We start from the raw sequence: 23,423 nt of genomic DNA, 5'->3' as shown, positions 1-23,423 counted from the left end.
TTAGATAACATGCAGAAGAGGAATCGAGCTCTAGGTCAGGAGTTTGATGGCATGCAGAGGAAGAATCATGCTCTAGATCAGGAGTTAGATAGCATGCAGATGAGGAATCAATTTCTAGAACATGAATTAGATGGCACACAGAGGAGGAATCGAGCTCTAGAACAGACGTTAAATAGCACGCAGAGGAGGAATTGTGATCTAGATCAGGAGTTAGATGGCACGCAGAGGAGGAATCGTGCTCTAGATCAGGAGGTAGATAGCACGCAGAGGAGGAATCGTGCTCTAGATCAGGAGCTAGTTGGCACGCAGAGGAGGAATCGTGCTCTAGATCAGGAGCTAAATGGCACGCAGTGGAGGAATCGTGCTCTAGATCAGGAGGTAGACAGCATGCAGATGAGGAATCATGCTCTAGATCAGGAGCTAGTTGGCACGCAGAGGAGGAATTGTGATCTAGATCAGGAGTTAGATAGCACACAGAGGAGGAATCGTGCGCTAGATCAGGAGGTAGATAGCATGCAGAGGAGGAATCGAGCTCTGGATCAGCAATTTGATGCCTTACAGATGAGCCGCAGTATTAGCGGCTTCTACATACAGCTGCTATAACAAAGGCTCAGAGCCCCGGATCCGCACACAATGGCTCAGTGTTTAGTGAGAGATGTTATTTTTCCCTCTAATAGAAACCTCTTTGTTTCTATGCACAAAAATCACAACGAGACACAAGATGTTGCTGGCGTGAAGCCACCTCATGTTGAATGGAAACATCTATGTGAAGCCGGCTACCCCAGTATGACACCCCCTGCGTGGGATTAGGAGAGGAACTGAAGTGGATATAGGATGGGATAAAACAGAACAGATGCTGCGATACTCACATTCGTCCCCTGAGAGCCTTCGCTTTCTGCTCCTCCTCATGGTTCCGGGGTGGAGGTGAGGGTGACATCCCTTCATTAGAGTACCCATCAGTTACAGAGTTCATCTGAGGGCTCCGATAAGAGCCTCCGTCAATGGTCTGAGAAGAGAAACAAAAAGAAATTAGGAAATAGGGTCAGAGGCAAATCTACAGTCTCCACTCTCTAAAGAGAAGAGTTATAATGTGCTATCCATGGCGGTAACATCTCTGCCCAGAGGGACCTGTGGGAGCAGAGCGGGGCAAGCAGGGGCAATTAGGGCTTCCGGGGACATACACTGGCTCTGGTAAAGATATCAATGGTTTATAGAAAAGATTATGAGGTTTCTTCCCGACAAATGACCTGTTAAAGTTTAATTGGCATTTCTGTAAAGTCAGTGAGTTTACTAATCTAATCTGTACCCTGCGCACTGAGAGCACCGCAACATCTTCTGCAGCTCCGACTACAGGACAGAGAAAGGAGAAGACAAAAAAGCCTTTTGTACTTGCTGTGGAACTACATGTCCCAGCATATCCTGTCAAGGGCTTGTAAGACAGGCTGACACCCATTCCTACATATATAAGAATTGTAATTAAAGATTCCTCGCCTCCAGCGCCATCAACAAAGTATGATTTCAATAAGATACATGATGAATTGATGATGAAGAACTGAAGAATGTTACTAAGAGGTTTTGTGAAAATTGTTCCCCTCTATAGGCAGCTGATTGTGTAATTATCCCCATTATACAGACTGCAAGATGTAGAATGAAACATGTCACACTGGGGGCGGGATGCACCAGGTACGGAGCGCTGTATGCACACAGGTACGGAGCGCTGTATGCACCAGGTACGGAGCGCTGTATGCACACAGGTACGGAGCGCTGTATGCACCAGGTACGGAGCGCTGTATGCACCAGGTACGGAGCGCTGTATGCACACAGGTACGGAGCGCTGTATGCACCAGGTACGGAGCGCTGTATGCACACAGGTACGGAGCGCTGTATGCACACAGGTACGGAGCGCTGTATGCACACAGGTGTAGGTGCTGCATCTAGCAGCGAGGTGACAAGTCTCAACGTCAGTGCTCACTGCCTGGAAAAGTCATCTCAGTCTGCACAAATATAGATAGGGGAGGTGTCTAAGTCCAGTACATAATAGCCTGTAGTACAGAGCCCTGCCTGCACACAGATATAGGGGAGAAGTCTATGTTTGGAGGCCATTGCCCCATCTGCAGTTCTGCTGCCCCCCTGACACTTACCATCTTGCTCCTGACCAGATTTTCTATAGCACTGACCAGTTCAGCGGCACTGGGAACCTCAGCTGAGCTCTGACGGGCCACAAGTAAAGAGGGCTGGAAGCCGCGGATGTGCAAAGGGAAAGCAGGTTAGCAGGAGCCAATAGGGAGACACAGCAGAGGGACGGCAGGCAGCGGTCACAGAGAGGTTATGGGAAGAGAGAGGGGGAAAATGTTAGTAGGAAGAGACAGTTATAAACTACACACAGGACCAGAGCCCAAATTCATCCCCACAACATGTAACGACAACCGGCCCCCAGGGAGAGCTGTGTAATGATTCGGCCCCCAGGAAGAGCCATGTAATGATCCGGCCCCCAGTGAAAGCCGTGTAATTATCCGGTCCCCAAGGAGAGCTGTGTGATGACTCGGGCCCCAGTGAAAGCCGTGTAATGATCCGGCCCCCAGGGAGAGCCATGTAATGATCCGGCCCCCAGGGAGAGCCGTGTAATGATCCGGCCCCCAGGGAGAGCCGTGTAATGATCCGGCCCCCAGGGAGAGCCGTGTAATGATCCGGCCCCCGGGGAGAGCCGTGTAATGATCCGGCCCCCAGGGAGAGCCGTGTAATGATCCGGCCCCCAGGGAGAGCCGTGTAATGATCCGGCCCCCAGGGAGAGCCGTGTAATGATCCGGCCCCCAGGGAGACCCGTGTGATGACAGAGAGCAAGAGACATGACCAGCAAGAACCCTTAGAGGCCAATTCAATTCAGCGCAGAGTCCTCTCTGAGCAAAAATAAACAATGTTTCAGTGCCCTAACAAAGCGCTGAATCTCCAACGGGACTTTGCACTGAAATAAATCTGTCCCTTGGAGAACGCCGTCCTCCACTAGGTCCCCGCTAATCTACACTGCGCTGTGGGGACCCCAGATGAAATCAGAATTCCTCAAAGGAGGGCCAAATCTATTCCATAAGCCGCAGCCCAGGGGTGGACATGACCTCACTAGACTGCAGCGTAGCCACCATGGGTCCCTCTTCTGTGGAGCCCTAATTTCATCGGATCACCCCATTGTAGAGAAACAGGGGCCCAGGGGAGGACGACCCCCACCAAACTGGAACAAGGGGTAAATAAAAACGTTCTTATAAAAATATTATAATAAATTAAATGATCTAATAATTTTTCATTTCTTGACAAAAGATGAACATTTGTATTTGCTGGATGTAGAGGACCCCGGCTCTCGTCTGCTGATAGGACGTTTATATCTTGACCTTTCACCTCTAATACTCAGAGTGTTACTGGGCTGCACAGTGAGATCTGTATAGAGGGAGTTGCTGCATATTTGCAGGGCTGAACTTGCTTACTTTAGATATACAATCCGTACTGTGTGATACCAGGTGACATGAGATCGCTCTTACAATACATGTTGCTGCTGGATGAATGAAATCTTTATAAAATACCAGACGGGTCCCATGTACAAAGAGGTCGTGATATACTGTCCAAGGGCACTTCATAAACCTCACTCCTTTACTGTACGATTGATGGAACATTTTCATTATTACAGTATAAATTCTATCGGAGTTACTTGGGCATTTATCTCAGTTGTTCCCCAGCTGGTACAATAGTGGGCGTAAAGCCATTTCCATGGCGATGGACATCTTTGGCATGACCAATTATTTAAACTTAGAACAAGGCGGTTTATTAAGTCAGTGCCCTGGACCTTGTGAAGATTAGAAGTGGGACAGGATCTCTCGTTGTTATACAAAAGAGACTGAAGTGTGTAATAGCTTAGATTCAATGATCCTTCCCTTCTGTAATTTTGTTTATTAGATTCTATTTTTAGCTGAATAAAAGACAAGATCTCTAGAAGCCGACATTATACAGATGACATCATTCTACGAAGGAAAGGGTTATCACACCGTACAGCGCGCACAAGGTCAGGGGGAGATTCACTATTCCAGAGTGCTTTGGTGCTACAGCTCACTGGGCAATGCAATCACCCCTGTCCCAGGTACGCCGCCCCTCCCAGGGACCAGCTGCTAAACTTCAGATTACAGCAATGAAATGGTCCTAAACTAGAATCCAGCTTCTAAGTTTTTGCCATCAGGGTTAGGTCCGTTTTTCAGGGTTTGATACCTTAATGAGAAAGACATCATGCTGGATTTAGGAGAGTGGCAGAAAGATCACGGACTGCTGGGTCCATGATGGGAAGCTGTACAATGTCACACTAACAAACCCTGAAATTAACGATCTCCGTCACGTTGCGCTAATCCCGCTATCTCCATTCATCCTGCAATGTGTACATTGAGTTATTCCTGAATAGGCTGCAATTTAACAGACACATATGCAAAGCACCTTAATAAATTACAATTATGTAAAATATCCTAACCGTCCCGGGGTCACGTCACGGTTGACATAATTGTGACACAACCAACACAAAGGAGATTCAGCATCCCTCTACTCTATAAAGGTTAGATGTCTCCTGTCTTATTACAGTCCTACTTCACCTGAACCCGAGCACTTAGGGACAGGTAAGAAACAGATAGAACTCAGCCACCAATCACATATCAGCATTCACCTCCTTAGAATGAGAAAAGTTTCCACAATACACATGAATACGGGGGTTTGTGAGAATAAATCACTCGTTAATAATAGATTATACAACTCGGGGTTACTGGAAGGTACCTTGTCATCTGGCACAGGCTCATTGTCGAAGATCTTCATTGGTGGAGGAAGAGGGGTGTGAGAATCGTCATCTGCCTCCTCGTCCCATCCTTTCTTGCCCTTCTGAAATGAAGAAATGTTCATTGACCGGGGCAGGAAATGAAGGCAGGAGCCTGGTCTTACCCCGCTAGGAAGGGAGATATAACGGGTCTCCTCCCAATATGTATAGTTTAGCGCAGTCACTGTCAGGAATATCCGCTAAGGAGAAACTGCCGCGATACAGAAGATATTTTCAGTACTTATAGCGCTAAGTGTACAAAATAAATAAAAGAAATCCCAAATCGTAGAAAAAAAGTGTGGCGTGTTCTTGAGGGTCGCCCCGCCTCCTGCGCCATCCAGACACTGGACGAAACGTGCATTTTACACTTACATAGTGCTCTAGATTATTATGTGACAAGTTCTCCTTAATATTATAGCTCTGCTCACTAAACTTCCACAATCAACTGCAGTAAATAATTAAATATATTTTCTGATGGCTGTAAAGTCTGTGATCTGTAAATAGAGCTGAACGGCTGGTAGTAATGTCGCCAATTTCTGCTCTGTTAGTGGATAAGCCCCTTAGTACTGAGTGTGACCCACCTCGTCCGCACTGTCACCCTGAGGGGTGGTGTCATCGCTGGCTCTGGGGGACCCCAGGTGCCGGCCCTCTCTCTTCTTCTGCTTCTTGACGTTGCTCTCGGCCTTCCCGCTGTTTAGTCGTCTCACGGGACTCGTCAGCCACTTCTTCAGTGTGTTGGTTGAACGTTTGGGGCCCGGCGAGCTCTGGATAGAATTCAGGGAGGGCTGCGGCTGCAGGTTGGCCACGGAATCCGTCTTTCCACCATTTTCACCGGTAGAGACGGAAAATGAATCTGCAAACAAAAATAACGTGGGAATCAGATAACGGGCTCCGTGGCTGCCAGTGCGTTTACACAGGGGAAGGTGCAATGCTATATTAACCTTATCACATATGGGTGAATAACACAGTCCAGCCTATTGATACCTATTCTCAGAGCCCTGTGGTGCAGACGCTTCCGGCTATGCTACGCAGACACTGACCTGATTCCCTGAATAAACGGTAACTGGTATTGAGAAAAATCGTCTAGTGAATGAACACTGGACTTGTGTGTTGTGTTGTTAGCGTTGGGTGATCATTCATTGGTAATTCCTGTATCGCTCCTGTTTTTTGGTTGCACAATTCTATTACTTTAATTTTCAAACCAAAAACATATTTTAAAAGTAGACATAGTAATGACGATGGTACAGTTTTTATGTTCCTTCCACATACACCATCCTCTTAAACAAGAGAGTTCCCTTAAAGGTTCATTCACTGGACGATTCACCTGATATCTCTAACAGAGCCGGACACAAAGTCATTTGGCCTCTAGGAATATTTGCTTCCCGGAACCTGTACAGGTATTGCCGTGTTTACCCAGAATCACTCAGCAGCTGCCACTCCCGTGCCGGCAGCAATAATGAGGCCCCATAACAGCTGTAGGCCCCAGGCACCTGCCCAGGATGCCTGATCAGAACCCGGCTGGTTAATTCTTATGATGGAGGTGACCTTCAGCCACCATATGTAAACAAGCACCTGATAAGCTGCTGCTGGGTGAGGGGAGAGGAGGTATCTGCCCTCTGACACTCTCCCAGGGTCACGGCAGTGCCAGATTAATGCCCGTCCATCACTGCATACTATTAACCCTGACGGGGATATAGCACCACCTTATTACACGGCACTGTACAGAGGATGTTTTATCCTTCACATTGTCAGGATACCAGAGATAACGTCTGCGCTCATCTCTACAGCACAGTAACAATGACTCAGTAATCCTACTTGGATCACATCTGCAGAGGGATAAATAGAACCAGCTCAGTGTATTCTGCAATGTTCAATACAGCCAAAATTTCCAGGAATTTCAGAACAGAGAACTGAGTCAATAGGGCCGTGACACCACTACCAGGCTCTCATCATAACCCCATAACAGATCATCCACCCAAATCACCTGTGTACAACTGTCTTATCCATCAGTGTACAGTACCCTTACACAGTACAACTGCCTTATCCATCAGTGTACAGTACCCTTACACAGTACAACTGCCTTATCCATCAGTGTACAGTACCCTTACACAGTACAACTGCCTTATCCATCAGTGTACAGTACCCTTACACAGTACAACTGCCTTATCCATCAGTGTACAGTACCCTTACACAGTACAACTGCCTTATCCATCAGTGTACAGTACCCTTACACAGTACAACTGCCTTATCCATCAGTGTACAGTACCCTTACACAGTACAACTGCCTTATCCATCAGTGTACAGTACCCTTACACAGTACAACTGCCTTATCCATCAGTGTACAGTACCCTTACACAGTACAACTGCCTTATCCATCAGTGTACAGTACCCTTACACAGTACAACTGCTTTCTTGATGAATCGGCAGTCACACCTCTGTATACTGAGGACTCCACATTTCCATTACATACAGACAGATTTGACTAATACTGGATACAATACTTATTCTGGGCAGAAATAAGGGGGTTTATGCAGCAGGAAAATCATCCATCCGAATATGCAGCCCCCTCCTCAGTAGAACAGAGGCACAATTGAGTAAGGGGCTGTGTGTGAGCAGACACTAGAGAAACGAGGCATTGTGTGCAGATAAGAGACACTATATACATAAAGGATTTACTGTCCCTACATAGTATGAAGTTAGATCTCATATTGATGGACGGGGTCTCCGCCCCCCAGAATGCAGGAAGCCCCCCAGGAGGAATGTCCTGAGAGGGAGCAGCTCAGTTATGTAGGACCACCCAGAATGGTTAAAAAATAAAACCTGCATAAAAAAGTAGGGTCCATCTTTACATATATGTTCAATAAAACAAAGGAGTGGGAATCATAATACATAGAGAACGCATATGTCTATAACGAAACGCGTCAGTAAGAACGAGAGGCGAGAAAGGAGGTAAGAGGAAGAATGTGCAATAATCATCAAACCTACAACACCGCATTCTAGCATCAATGTGGGACTGACGCTGTGGTCACCTATTACCCCGTATTCACCTGCGTATTCTCACGTACCCCGTAATCACCAACGTATTCTCACGTACCCCGTAATCACCAACGTATTCTCACGTACCCCGTAATCACCCGCGTATTCTCACGTACCCCGTAATCACCCGCGTATTCTCACGTACCCCGTAATCACCCGCGTATTCTCACGTACCCCGTAATCACCCGCGTATTCTCACGTACCCCGTATTCACCCGCGTATTCTCACGTACCCCGTAATCACCGCGTATTATCACGTACCCCGTAATCACCCATGTATTCTCACGTACCCCGTAATCACCCGCGTATTCTCACATACCCCATAATCACCCGCGTATTCTCACGTACTCCGTAATCACCGCGTATTCTCACGTACCCCGTAATCACCCATGTATTCTCACGTACCCCGTAATCACCCATGTATTATCACGTACCCCGTAATCACCCGCGTATTCTCACATACCCCATAATCACCCGCGTATTCTCACGTACCCCGTAATCACCCGCGTATTCTCACGTACCCCGTAATCACCCACGTATTCTCACGTACCCCGTAATCACCCACGTATTCTCATGTGCCCCCTATTCACCCGCGTATTCTCATGTACCCCGTATTCACCCTTGTAGTCTCACGTACCCCTATTCACCCGCGTATTGTCACGTACCCCGTAATCACCCATGTATTCTCATGTACCCCGTAATCACCCGTGTATTCTTATGTACCCCATATTCACCCGCATATTCTCACGTGCCCCGTAATCACCGCGTATTCTCACGTACCCCGTAATCACCCGCGTATTCTCACGTACCCCGTAATCACCGCGTATTATCACGTACCCCGTAATCACCCATGTATTCTCACGTACCCCGTAATCACCCGCGTATTCTCACATACCCCATAATCACCCGCGTATTCTCACGTACCCCGTAATCACCGCGTATTATCACGTACCCCGTAATCACCCATGTATTCTCACGTACCCCGTAATCACCCATGTATTATCACGTACCCCGTAATCACCCGCGTATTCTCACATACCCCATAATCACCCGCGTATTCTCACGTACCCCGTAATCACCCGCGTATTCTCACGTACCCCGTAATCACCCACGTATTCTCACGTACCCCGTAATCACCCACGTATTCTCATGTGCCCCCTATTCACCCGCGTATTCTCATGTACCCCGTATTCACCCTTGTAGTCTCACGTACCCCTATTCACCCGCGTATTGTCACGTACCCCGTAATCACCCATGTATTCTCATGTACCCCGTAATCACCCGTGTATTCTTATGTACCCCATATTCACCCGCATATTCTCACGTGCCCCTTTTTCAACCACGCATTCTCACGTACCCCGTATTCACCCGCGTATTGTCACGTACCCCGTATTGAGGAAAGTAATAGTAGAATAATAGGTGATAACGTTTCAGGTATTCTACATATAAAGCTGTACAAGTTCACAAAGAAATTTATAATTTATAAGTTCATCCCAACTTTGTGTCCACAAATCTCCTAAATCTATAACATTTATAGGGTATTAGTGTAACATCCATTGTAGATATTATTACAGTTGGGCAGATAACTTATGAAAGATATCACCTGTCACACATATACAGCCCTACGTCACGCAGACTGTTATTGGCTGTGAGGTCTACTCAGAGCCGTAACTTAGAATTCTAGTGCCCTGGGCGAGAAAGACAAATGCCGCCCCCCTAGCCCTCAATTTTAACCAAATTAACCTAAAAAATTCCTAAATTGCGCCCCCCTTCAGTGTTGCGCCCTGGGCGGTCGCCCCTGTCGCACAGCCCTAGTTACGGCCCTGGGTCTACTGGATGAGTCAATATTCATCAGTTCACTAGGAATCGGTGCAGTTATTAGATCATAGGTGGGCAGCACGGTGGCTCAGTGGTTAGCACTTCTGCCTCACAACACTGGGGTCATGAGTTCAATTCCCGACCATGGCCTTATCTGTGTGGAGCTTGTATGTTCTCCCCATTTTTGCGTGGGTTGCCTCCGGGTGCTCCGGTTTCCTCCCACATTCCAAAAACATACTGGTAGGTTAATTGGCTGCTATTAAATTGCCCTTGGTCTCTCTCGGTCTGTGTGTGTGAGTGTATGTTAGGGGATTTAGATTTTAAGCTCCAATGGGGCAGGGACTGACGTGAGTGAGTTCTCTGTACAGCGCTGCGGAATTAGTGGCGTTATATAAATATATGATGATGATGATGATAGGTCTCATTCCAATGAGTCGGCCCACAGGACGGCCCGTGCATGTGTGTGTAATCCGTGTGACCTTCAGGAAGACAGGTCACTTCTATAATCTCTGCGTTACGGAGTCAGCTCACAGTCCCAGAGTGATGACAACACAGATACATGGTACGGGATACGAGATGACAGACAAGAGGATTAAATGTATGAATCATTTACTGCCAGAGACTGCTCATTAGTAAGGGCGGATTACTAAGACTCTGTCATGCGTCAGTGATGGTTTAGTTCTGGCAATAGTTGTGGTTATGCCAGACAGACCTCGGCTCACTGCTATAGTGACAGATACACACGATACATAAACGGACATCGCTGTAGTGTCAGATACACACGATACATAAACAGTCATCGCTGTAGTGTCAGATACACAGGATACATAAACGGACATCGCTGTAGTGTCAGATACACACAATACATAAACGTCATCGCTGTAGTGTCAGATACACACGATACATAAACGGTCATCGCTGTAGTGTCAGATACACACGATACATAAACGGTCATCGCTGTAGTGTCAGATACACACGATACATAAACGGTCATCGCTGTAGTGTCAGATACACACGATACATAAACGGACATCGCTGTAGTGTCAGATACACACGATACATAAACGGTCATCGCTGTAGTGTCAGATACACACGATACATAAACGGACATCGCTATAGTGTCAGATACACACGATACATAAACGTCATCGCTGTAGTGTCAGATAGACACGATACATAAACGGACATCGCTGTAGTGTCAGATACATACGATACATAAACGTCATCGCTGTAGTGTCAGATACACACGATACATAAACGGACATCGCTGTAGTGTCAGATACACACGATACATAAACGGACATCGCTGTAGTGTCAGATACACACGATACATAAACGGACATCACTGTAGTGTCAGATACACACGATACATAAACGGTCATCGCTGTAGTGTCAGATACACACGATACATAAACGGACATCGCTGTAGTGTCAGATACACACGATACATAAACGGACATCGCTGTAGTGTCAGATACACACGATACATAAACGTCATCGCTGTAGTGTCAGATACACACGATACATAAATGGACATCGCTGTAGTGTCAGATACACACAATACATAAACGTCATCGCTGTAGTGTCAGATACACACGATACATAAACGGTCATCGCTGTAGTGTCAGATACACACGATACATAAACGGTCATCGCTGTAGTGTCAGATACACACGATACATAAACGGTCATCGCTGTAGTGTCAGATACACACGATACATAAACGGTCATCGCTGTAGTGTCAGATACACACGATACATAAACGGTCATCGCTGTAGTGTCAGATACACACGATACATAAACGGACATCGCTATAGTGTCAGATACACACGATACATAAACGTCATCGCTGTAGTGTCAGATACACACGATACATAAACGGACATCGCTGTAGTGTCAGATACATACGATACATAAACGTCATCGCTGTAGTGTCAGATACACACGATACATAAACGGACATCGCTGTAGTGTCAGATACACACGATACATAAACGGACATCGCTGTAGTGTCAGATACACACGATACATAAACGGACATCACTGTAGTGTCAGATACACACGATACATAAACGGACATCGCTGTAGTGTCAGATACACACGATACATAAACGGACATCGCTGTAGTGTCAGATACACACGATACATAAACGGACATCGCTGTAGTGTCAGATACACACGATACATAAACGGTCATCGCTGTAGTGTCAGATACACACGATACATGAACGGTCATCGCTGTAGTGTCAGATACACACGATACATAAACGGACATCGCTGTAGTGTCAGATACACACGATACATAAACGGACATCGCTGTAGTGTCAGATACACACGATACATAAACGGACATCGCTGTAGTGTCAGATACACACGATACATAAACGGACATCGCTGTAGTGTCAGATACACACGATACATAAACGGACATCGCTGTAGTGTCAGATACACACGATACATAAATGGACATCGCTGTAGTGTCAGATACACTGACACACATAGCAAATACCTTTATTTGGGATTTCACTACATTACTTCACATTGCTATTGTTAAAGGTTAACAACACCAAACTAGATGCTTCACTCATCTATACTCTCAAGAGGCCATAATTAGTGGATTTTCCTCTGTAAAACATCAGCCCCAGCCGCTGTGTGTACAGATTACGTTAAAACAAGTTTGTAACAGTACAGGAACCAAATAAACACATACAGATAAATATATTTGGCTAGGTTGCAGAGAACAGTATGCAAAGTGAAATCCAATACACTCAATGTCAGAATGGCTGTTCAGTCAGTAAATCTTTCAGGTTGCTCATTAAATGCTGCCATATTTCAGTGAAAATACCTAAATACCGACTTTAAAGGAGCTTTGGTGGAATTCACATCAGCTAAGAGATGTAAGTTGTAACACAAACATTGCTGAGATGTAAACTGATGTAAGAGGCTAATACACACATGTCCCATGTATGAACAGATAAACATGCCTCTTACACAGAGTGTCGAGTAAGAAAATGCGCACACAGCATTACAAACTGTAAGCGTCATGATGAAACTGCTGTGAACATGGTGTAGGGATCATTAATCCCACTGTCTGCCCAGTACAAGTCCTAGCAGCGCTCTGTGCCCACATCGTACGCCATGCGAGTAATTGTGTGGGAGGAAACCGGAGCACCCAGAGGAAACCCACGCAAACATGGGAAGAACATACAAACGCCACACAGATAAGGCCATAGTCGGGAATCAAACTCATGACCCCAGTGCTGTAAGGCAGAAGTGCTAACCACTGAGCCACCATGCTCTCCTTCCCGTACTTCAGGTTAATGTGTTGGGAACAGGGTTACATGGGATTTTACCAGGTAGTAAGACTGCATGTATGGCATTCCTCACATACCCAGATATCACTGGTGACATTACACCGTGACGTATCTGACAATACTCGCCCAGATCTGGGAACCAGCATGCCTTGCTGTATACTGGTATCCATCACTATCTGTATCAGGTAAGAACAGTTCATCTACTTTAAGTTCTTTTGTTCTAATTACACTACTATGGTATCTCTGCATTTGGTTGTTGATATAACGATAACAATATTATGTAAACAGATTACACAACAACAGGGCAGTAAAACTACTGGTTAGTGTCCCAGACAGTACTGGGGGGAGGTCTAACAGTGCAACGCATGCTGGGAGTCACAGGACATGAAATGGGTATGGGAGGGTGACCTGTGTTATCTGTGACACAGCCTGGGGGTAAAGTACACACTCAGAGCGAATGCATTCAGCAGACCTGCCAGGAAGACTGTGTGTAGGGGCAATATGCCTCCTGTGTTCACAGCTGCCTCTATGCTGACATTATAAGGTTAATACCGAACAATAATGTGCAGAGTGACACTGAACAGCAGATTCTTATCCTTATTTTCCCGTGCACCAGTGTTATGTGATCAGAACCACGTATTATTATAATAGCATCAACATATTACGCAGCACTTTACATGCACATCAGTTCCTGCCTCAAGAAGCTTACAGTCTAAATCCTCTACCACACACACATTATTTTACCAGAATTACCACCAGGATAACATACCGACTCTGCACAGATAGTGCCACATCTACTTCTTATTCTGTTCCCTAGATCTGCTTTCCTCCCTTCCTCACATCAACGCACCAGTTATAGATTCGATCTGTCTCCATATCATCATCAGCTATTTATAAAGCGCCACTAATTCTGCAACTGTACAGAGAACTCACTCACATCAGTCCCTGCCCCATTGGAGCTTACAGTCTAAATTCCCCAACACACACACACACACACACACACAGAGAGAGAGAGAGAGAGAGAGAGAGAGAGACTAAGGACAATTTAATAGCAGCCAATTAACCTACCAGTATGTTTTTGGAGTGTGGGAGGAAACTGGAGAACCCGGAGGACATCCATGGAAAGACGAGGAGAACATACATACTCCTCACAGATATCTGCACTGTATCCCCCAGCTGCCTATAGTATAACACGGTCCTCAGAGGCTGGCTATAACGTGGTCCTATATTGCCAGCTATAACGTGGCCCTACGTGGCCCGCTATAACGTGGTCCTTTGTGGCCCGCTATAACGTGGTCCTACACATCTGGCTATAACACCTGGATCTACCACTGCAGTGTGCTCTCCCGTCCCACTACACAGAGGTATCTGTTCCGATTCCACATTTACACCCAGACACTGAGGATGAAGGAACCAGCAGCACAATCCACACAACACCAGGCAACATGAAACCACAGCCATATTTAGCTTTATAGCAGAAATAAACCTTCTCTGATTCCCCCCCCCCCCCCCCCCCCTCCTCCGGTAAACATAACCCATCCTTACCCTGTACAACCATTACATGTACAGGCAGATAATGTAATTATCACTAACACCACCTGCAGGGCTCACACTGATCCAGACGGAGGAACATAAAGAAACAAACCTCTGGGCTGGATAACACGGCAGCGAGCAGCCATTCTGTACCTCTCCAGACACCGACTGACATATTCCTGGGATGTGAGTCACCTGAGCGCACACTCAGTCATCGTACAGACCGAGCCCAGTGAGTCATCTGAGAGCACACTCACTACACTGATCCATTATACTGTCATTGTGTTCACACTCACACAACAATCCATGATCTCCCCCCTCTAGCTATGAGACGTACGTGTCGCTCGTTAGGGCAATCAGATGCCGCTCACACAGTATGTATCTAATAACTCAGATACATTGTATCCGCTCATCATGGTCACATATATTCCATATAGAATAAAGCCTCTTACTAACAAACTAGGGCACAATTAGAGGGTTTTAGTATATTGCCCCCTCCTTCCACAAGTCCACAAACAATAAAATCAGTGGCGATGGACGACTATTACAGAGCTGACCCGGTCAGAGACCAGATATTACACTGCGTGAGTCACACAAAGACTCCTGTGTCCACCTGGCTGTAATATACATCATGTAATACACCTACTGTATCAGAGATTACAGTGTGAAATGCGTCATGTATCAATAAAGTAGAGAAAATGTATGACTAAATATAACACTAAATAAATGATAGACAATAATATATAGTATCAGGTGTGATTCTGTAATACAATGTATCATAATGTAAGGTGCTATTGTACAATACAATGTATTGATGATTGTTATCATGCTCTATAATAAATGGATTCCAGGACATATAGGGCAAGGTGTGATATGCATGCATATTATAGAATGTGTCTATACCGGGATGTTAGTTACTCTACACATTATTGTATAAAGATCTCATTGTAGATTCAGTAAGAATTCTAACGTGACCACTAGGGGCAGTGTTTGATAAATCTGCTGTACTTTATGTTCACAGCAGAACCAACATGGCAGCTTCCACTAAGGTCAGTAAATAAAAGTAGGAATGAATAAACCACTTCCTACATGAGCAGTTTACTCCTTTATTTCCAGTTGTAGAGAATGGAGGTGACACAATGCAGCAGATTCAGGATCCGGATAAACCCCAATAAATAAACTTCAAATATTTGCAGCAAATGGTGGAAATATTTTAATCTGGGCCAGAAGTCAGGACTGGAATGTGCCCCTGGATGCCACATGTGCTGGTGTTTGAGGGGTAAAATGGGAAGGGAGAGATAAGAAGAAACACATGTGTGAGCCCAGGGGAAATCAGGTAAATCAAGGACTGTAATCTGGTGTTAAACTGGGAGTCCAGGAACCACAGAGCTACCAAACACCCATCTCGTGAGACAACGACTGGGAGCTCGCCCACACATCTTACACTTTATCCATGGTGAAAGGTCAGCTCTTTGAAGTGAGAACTCGCCGCCGTCTGGTCCTCATTAAGCCCGGCTGGGCCTCGTTATATACAGAGTTCCAGGTTTCTGATGAGCATGAGCTCTCAGATCTGGGCCTGGCGGGTGTGAGATTTGTCTGCAGGCTCTGCACACGGGAATATAACACCAGGAATCTGAGCCCGGGTGGGAGGACAGCCTTACTGTTTCTGTATGGTCAGTGCATCCTGATTCTATGCAATATTTAACTTCTGCCCTCATTAAGCTGGACAGAATCACCTATAGCCTGTCTAATCATCAGAACACTCACAGCAGCACAGAGTATATCAGGAGATGAGTGATGTGTTAGTGAGGACAGGGCTGCATGTGACAGGGGCAGTGACATGATGTGAGGAGGGGATTGGAGGCAGCAGGAAGACACAGACTGAGAGTTATATAGTGGAAGGAGCAGGGTCCCCAGCAGCACAGAGTATATCAGGAGATGAGTGATGTGTTAGTGAGGACAGGGCTGCATGTGACAGGGGCAGTGACATGATGTGAGGAGGGGATTGGAGGCAGCAGGAAGACACAGACTGAGAGTTATATAGTGGAAGGAGCAGGGTCCCCCAGCACCACAGAGTATATCAGGAGATGAGTGATGTGTTAGTGAGGACAGGGCTGCATGTGACAGGGGCAGTGACATGATGTGAGGAGGGGATTGGAGGCAGCAGGAAGACACAGACTGAGAGTTATATAGTGGAAGGAGCAGGGTCCCCAGCAGCACAGAGTATATCAGGAGATGAGTGATGTGTTAGTGAGGACAGGGGCAGTGACATGATGTGAGGAGGGGATTGGAGGCAGCGGGAAGACACAGACTGAGAGTTATATAGTGGAAGGAGCAGGGTCCCCCAGCACCACAGAGTATATCAGGAGATGAGTGATGTGTTAGTGAGGACAGGGCTGCATGTGACAGGGGCAGTGACATGATGTGAGGAGGGGATTGGAGGCAGCAGGAAGACACAGACTGAGAGTTATATAGTGGAAGGAGCAGGGTCCCCCAGCACCACAGAGTATATCAGGAGATGAGTGATGTGTTAGTGAGGACAGGGCTGCATGTGACAGGGGCAGTGACATGATGTGAGGAGGGGATTGGAGGCAGCAGGAAGACACAGACTGAGAGTTATATAGTGGAAGGAGCAGGGTCCCCAGCAGCACAGAGTATATCAGGAGATGAGTGATGTGTTAGTGAGGACAGGGGCAGTGACATGATGTGAGGAGGGGATTGGAGGCAGCAGGAAGACACAGACTGAGAGTTATATAGTGGAAGGAGCAGGGTCCCCCAGCACCACAGAGTATATCAGGAGATGAGTGATGTGTTAGTGAGGACAGGGCTGCATGTGACAGGGGCAGTGACATGATGTGAGGAGGGGATTGGAGGCAGCAGGAAGACACAGACTGAGAGTTATATAGTGGAAGGAGCAGGGTCCCCCAGCAGCACAGATGATGCTACAATGATGCAGTAAGACTTTGGTAGCAATCTACAGATATGTTCATACACCAAACTTGTCATTTAGCTCATTGATTAGAGAATGTTATCTCCATGTACGAGGACACAGCAAGTTATGATCAGACTTCTCATATTTATCCCAGTTTAGGAGATATTTTAACAAGCGTTCGCCCCATAGACCTCTACCAAATTGCCCTTAACGAATAATGTAGCCCCCATCCCCCAGACACACTTGTAGAATAATATTTATGGCATCCTGGTGGTCCCAGAGGAAATGAATAATACAGACAGCACAGTAACAGCAACAGACACAGGAGAGCAATGGTGTTTTTAGTGTCACAATCCAGAGAGGGGGACAGAGAGGGTGGGGTGTGTGTGTGTGTGGGGGGAGGGGGTCACCACTTCTCTGCCAGAACTTCAGGTTCCTCAAACAAGGAAAGTTATCGATTTACTTTATAGTTTTGCTAATTGTTATCTGGCACTGAATTATGAAAAACAACCAATCGCCAGATACAGTCCAACGTCGTCTGTTGTAGAACTACAGGTTCCAGCATACCCTACTAGTCTTTGGGAAGCAGAGCATGCTGGAACTTGTAGTTCTACAATGCACTGAGAGCCACATGTTGCAGTAAATTTATCTGTCACAGGACTAAGCCGCCTCTATCTTACTATAATCTGTAATTCCCTAGGAAGCTTTGAATGCAGAATGCAGACACTTCTGGTAATAATGATACAATGTGTCTACTTCTTCCTCCCATTACTGACGAATATATGTAGATTCACGTCTAGTTAAATATAGTAATATAGAGTAATTACCCTTTATAAAGACGCTCTGTTAAATGTGATATTCTGTCAGCGAGTGTGAAATATAATCCTTTAAATGCAGTAATCACATTAGAAGTTTATAATTTGTTAATGCTGCTTAGTATTTGCCGCGCTGACAATTATACGCTGCTGGGGGAAGGCTGAACAAGAGACTGACAAACAGAACTAACAGTAGCAAGGTGAGGAACGATCCCAGCAGTAAGAAGGTTCTATTCTCTTCTTCAAATCCACAAACAGCCCCATTTCTCAGTATATTTATCAAATAAGTGAAATATTAGTTATAAACTATAGAAGGAGCAGTGGCCCCCGTGGTAAATTCACCTTTTTACTCACCAGCGATTCTGTACACAGTACCTGTTACTATCTACATGTCCCATTCCGGAATAATGGCTGTATGTATGTATAACGATGGCTGTATGTATGTATGTATGTATGTATGTATGTATGTATGTATGTATGTATGTATGTATAACGATGGCTGTATGCATGTATAACGATGGCTGTATGTATGTATAATAATGGCTGTATGCATGTATAACGATGGCTGTATGTATGTATAATGATGGCTGTATGTATGTATAACGATGGTTGTATGTATAATGACGGCTGTATGTATGTATAATGATGGCTGTATGTATGTATAATGATGGCTGTATGTATGTATGACGATGGTTGTATGTATGTATAATGACGGCTGTATGTATGTATAATGATGGCTGTATGTATGTATGTATGTATATATATAATGATGGTTGTATGTATGTATAACGATGGCTGTATATATATATGTATGTATGTATGTATGTATGTATGTATGTATGTATGTATAATGATGGTTGTATGTATGTATAATGATGTATGTATGTATGTATGTATAACGATGGCTGTATGTATGTATAATGATGTATGTATGTATGTATGTATGTATGTATGTATGTATAACAATGGCTGTATGTATGTATGTATGTATGTATAATGATGACTGTATGTATGTGTAATGATGGCTGTATGTATGTATAATGATGGCTGTATGTATGTATAATGATGGTTGTATGTATGTATAATGATGGCTGTATGTATGTATGTATGTATTAATGTATGGATATATAACGACGGCTGTATGTATGTATAACGATGGCTGTATGTATGTATAACGATGGCTGTATGTATGTATAACGACGGCTGTATGAATATATAACGATGGCTGTACTATACATATATATGTTCTGTTACAAAGTCCCTATTATTGGGTCGCATTAGTTATTTTCTACATTAACTCTCCGTATAGACCAAGGTATATGAGAGATGGAGCAGCAGTTGAGATTACATAATAAACAGTATAATACACAAGTGATGATAATCTCTGTAGAGAGCTATGATATCACTGCTTATAATTGGTGAGTTTTCATTTTATACCTTCAGTGTTCATTAGTAATTTATGAATAACGGGCACTAGTGAACACACACACACACACACACACACACACACACAGTTAGTGATCAAGAATAAGTGTATAACGCTTCCTATTATGATCCGGGGGATGTTCAGGTGACAATTAGTGTCCTGTGATTTCCCGAGTGACTGACAGAGGACAAGTTCAGGAGTTCAGGTCATTACACCGGGTGAGCGGAATGTGGAGGAACCGGTCTGGGCATCTGTTCCGCATTCTCCGAGTCTGTTGTTACGTACCTGATGCTCTGCGGAGTCTGCGACTCCCAGGACTAACTGTTCTGCGGGTCTGATAAACATGAAACTGCGGGAACTTCCTCATCCCTGAGAATTAGTTTCAGATCCTGAAGAACATCGCCCTATTCCAGCTACCCGTGTTACTTACAACCTAAATCAAGTGCTATTATACACATTTACATCTGCTCCATCCCTGCACATAGATTCATACAGGAACACCACTTCCAGATCTATACTATAAACATGAATCACCATTAGTGCAGCTGGGCCCTTCCTCCATCTTCATCTATGATGGCAACGGATGGCGTCAACCTGTAATCATTTGCCGCTGTTTCTCCTGACGGCCTTCAAGTGTGTTAGCGAGACAATAATATCAAATAAATCTACAAATAACAAATCGAAAGCTCCCGCCCCAAATATCACACTAACGCTGAGTGCTGACAGCAGCGGGACGAACGACACGTTCTGTAATCAGCTGGATACAATGTATCACCTGTGAATGTTCCTAATTTCTCCACAAACATACATGAAATATGTCACCCACACTCATAAACATAAATTAGGAATCATTTCTTTGGTATAAGGAAATCCTCAGGTATACTAGAGACTGCTAGCTCTTGGGGTTTTATCTGAATGTGGTTATATGAAAGAACTGTCACCACCTTTATGTTACAGAAATGAGCAATATAATTGTCATAGAGCTTCAGGTATCAATTACTTCTGATATCGCTCCAAATATTGATATAAACATTTAGGATTCTCTGATCAGGTTCATTTTAATTAGAGTCTGCAGGACAGAAAACAGTGACTGCAGAGAGACATCCACAAACCTTACACCAATATTAGACAGCATGAGAGCACAGACTGCAGAGAGACATCCACAAACCTTACACCAGTATTAGACAGCCTGAGAGCACAGACTGCAGAGAGACATCCACAAACCTTACACCAGTATTAGACAGCCTGAGAGCACAGACTGCAGAGAGACATCCACAAACCTTACACCAGTATTAGACAGCCTGAGAGCACAGACTGCAGAGAGACATCCACAAACCTTACACCAGTATTAGACAGCATGAGAGAACAGACCGCAGAGAGACTGCCACAAACCTACACCAGTATTAGACAGCCTGAGAGCACAGACCACAGAGACTGCCACAAACCTTACACCAGTATTAGACAGGCTGAGAGCACTGACTGCAGAGACTGCCACAAACCTTACACCAGAATTAGACAGCCTGAGAGCACAGACCGCAGAGAGACTGCCACAAACCTTACACCAATATTAGACAGCCTGAGAGCACAGACCGCAGAGACTGCCACAAACCTTACACCAGAGTTAGACAGCCTGAGAGCACAGACCGCAGAGAGACTGCCACAAACCTTACACCAATATTAGACAAAAATGAGAAAGGGAACTTTAAAACGTAACTTTTATTGGTTGTATAAATCAGCGAAATATAAAATAATATTCACCATAAAACAACGGTGTGCTTAAAATTCACTGGATGCACCAAAAGCCATGCACAGAATATGATGAGGGGATAGATTAAATCATATGCTATAAACCTCCTATTCGCGAACAAATCGTCCTGGAATTATAACTCCATAAACCACATCTGGTTTATAGATAATACAAAATAATTGCAAGAATGGTAAATTGATTACCCTAATAAACCTGTAATTCTACAGGAATAGTATCGCTGGTATATAAACAGATCGTGTCTTGCTATCTACCTATCATTAGCTCCATCTAACTATTGGATCTATTGGAGTGATGATTGAAAACCCCTATAATCTAACAGGCAGCATCCAGCGAAACGCCGACGCGCAGTCATGCCACGACTAAGCACACAGAGCGAAACAGTGTCCGACCACGGGGGGCGCAGACTCATGAGTCTGTTATGAATATGAATAAATTGACGTGTTTTTATTTTCTACATGGATTACATGAACTCAAACATATGACAGTTGTTGCTTTTTTATGACTGGCTAATTTGTGTTATATTAACGATCATTTAATACACTTTTCCTTAAGTAAGATTTCATAGTAAGGATGGTCATAGCCAGTTAATGATAACTATGATTCTTATAATGAAGCATTTTCAGGCTGAGAGGGATAAATTGTTTCATTTATTACTAGTTCAGATTTGATCTATTTATTCAGATAGGACTGCTGCAGTTTCTGCCTTTGTTTTTGGATGTCTCCTGCTGCTGCAGGTCAGTAGAACTGACGTGTGTGCGGTCATGCCAGGTTCCTTGCCAAATGCTTCTGCAAACTCAGACTGTGCCACAAAAGTGAAAACATTTTTGCTCAGAGACAAATCTCTTAAAACAAAACAAACACATCAGCCTCTAAGCTGCCACTGTCCCGTTATAGTGAGAGAAATGAATTCCCAGTTACCAGAGCTGCGGGCGTTGGAAAAGAGGCTCCTGGGAGAGGAGGCCGGAGACCTGTACAGCAGGGACACAGGAGGCTCCCGAGAGAGGAGACCGGAGACCTGTACAGCAGGGACAAAGGGGGCTCTGGGAGAGGAGGCCGGAGACCTGTACAGCAGACATAGGAGGCTCCGGGAGAGGAGGCCGGAGACCTGTACAGCAGGGACACAGGAGGCTCCAGGGAGAGGAGGCAGGAGACCTGTACAGCAGGGACACAGGAGGCTCCCGAGAGAGGAGGAAGGAGACCTGTACAGCAGGAACACAGGGGGCTCCAGGGAGAGGAGGCAGGAGACCTGTACAGCAGGGACACAGGAGGCTCCCGAGAGAGGAGGAAGGAGACCTGTACAGCAGGGACACAGGGGGCTCCAGGGAGAGGAGGCAGGAGACCTGTAAAGCAGGAACACAGGGGGCTCCAGGGAGAGGAGGCAGGAGACCTGTAAAGCAGGAACACAGGGGGCTCCAGGGAGAGGAGGCAGGAGACCTGTACAGCAGGGACACAGGGGGCTCCAGGGAGAGGAGGCAGGAGACCTGTACAGCAGGGACACAGGGGACTCCAGGGAGAGGAGGCCAGAGACCTGTACAGCAGATAAACTACAGCCTCCCCTCCTGTGCTTCTTATTCCTTGTCACATTCCATATGTTGCACACAGGAGACCTGAATTTCTCACAGGTGAACAGGACAATGACTGATTGTTCTCCCTCCCTACACCAAACTACAGGTGCCAACGTGTAGATGCCCAATGCCAACCAACAAACACTCACACTGCCAAAGCACAGATCCTGCTGATGACATACACTAGTTACATACATACCTGTAATCTCCTATCACATGACAACAGATATGTCACATACTAGATGGAAGTTTTCACAGAATGCACAGGTATGACCTTACACTGCAGAGTGCTGTATGGTCTCACTGCAGAGAGATGTATGGTCGCACTGCATAGAGATGTGTGGTCGCACTGCATAGAGATGTGTGGTCGCACTGCACAGAGATGT

At 45.4% G+C, this 23,423-nt stretch overlaps 1 protein-coding gene across 23 annotated transcripts in view; it reads right to left on the bottom strand.

Moving 5' to 3' along the window:
• KALRN (kalirin RhoGEF kinase) overlaps positions 1-23,423 on the bottom strand; it is a 265,449-nt gene that overhangs the window by 41,849 nt on the left and 200,177 nt on the right. For 18 of the 23 annotated variants that reach the window (XR_012678337.1, XR_012678338.1, XR_012678340.1 and 15 more), the window contains 4 exons: positions 5,413-5,684; positions 4,795-4,896; positions 2,142-2,234; positions 870-1,006 (listed from right to left, as the gene is read on the bottom strand). Coding sequence is in view for 12 of the 23 variants with exons in the window: in XM_075181185.1 (XP_075037286.1) it covers positions 870-1,006; positions 2,142-2,234; positions 4,795-4,896; positions 5,413-5,684 (604 nt within the window). In the remaining 11 variants the exon portion in view is untranslated. Of the gene's footprint in view, positions 1-869; positions 1,007-2,141; positions 2,235-4,794; positions 4,897-5,412; positions 5,685-14,643; positions 14,807-20,238; positions 20,337-23,423 lie in introns of those variants that run through there. The other 5 variants (XM_075181197.1, XM_075181196.1, XM_075181186.1 and 2 more) reach the window with 5 other exon arrangements.

The sequence above is a fragment of the Mixophyes fleayi genome, chromosome 7 (assembly GCF_038048845.1).
Source record: "Mixophyes fleayi isolate aMixFle1 chromosome 7, aMixFle1.hap1, whole genome shotgun sequence".
NCBI lineage: Eukaryota > Metazoa > Chordata > Amphibia > Anura > Limnodynastidae > Mixophyes > Mixophyes fleayi.
This window is presented reverse-complemented; position numbering and strand designations above follow the sequence as displayed.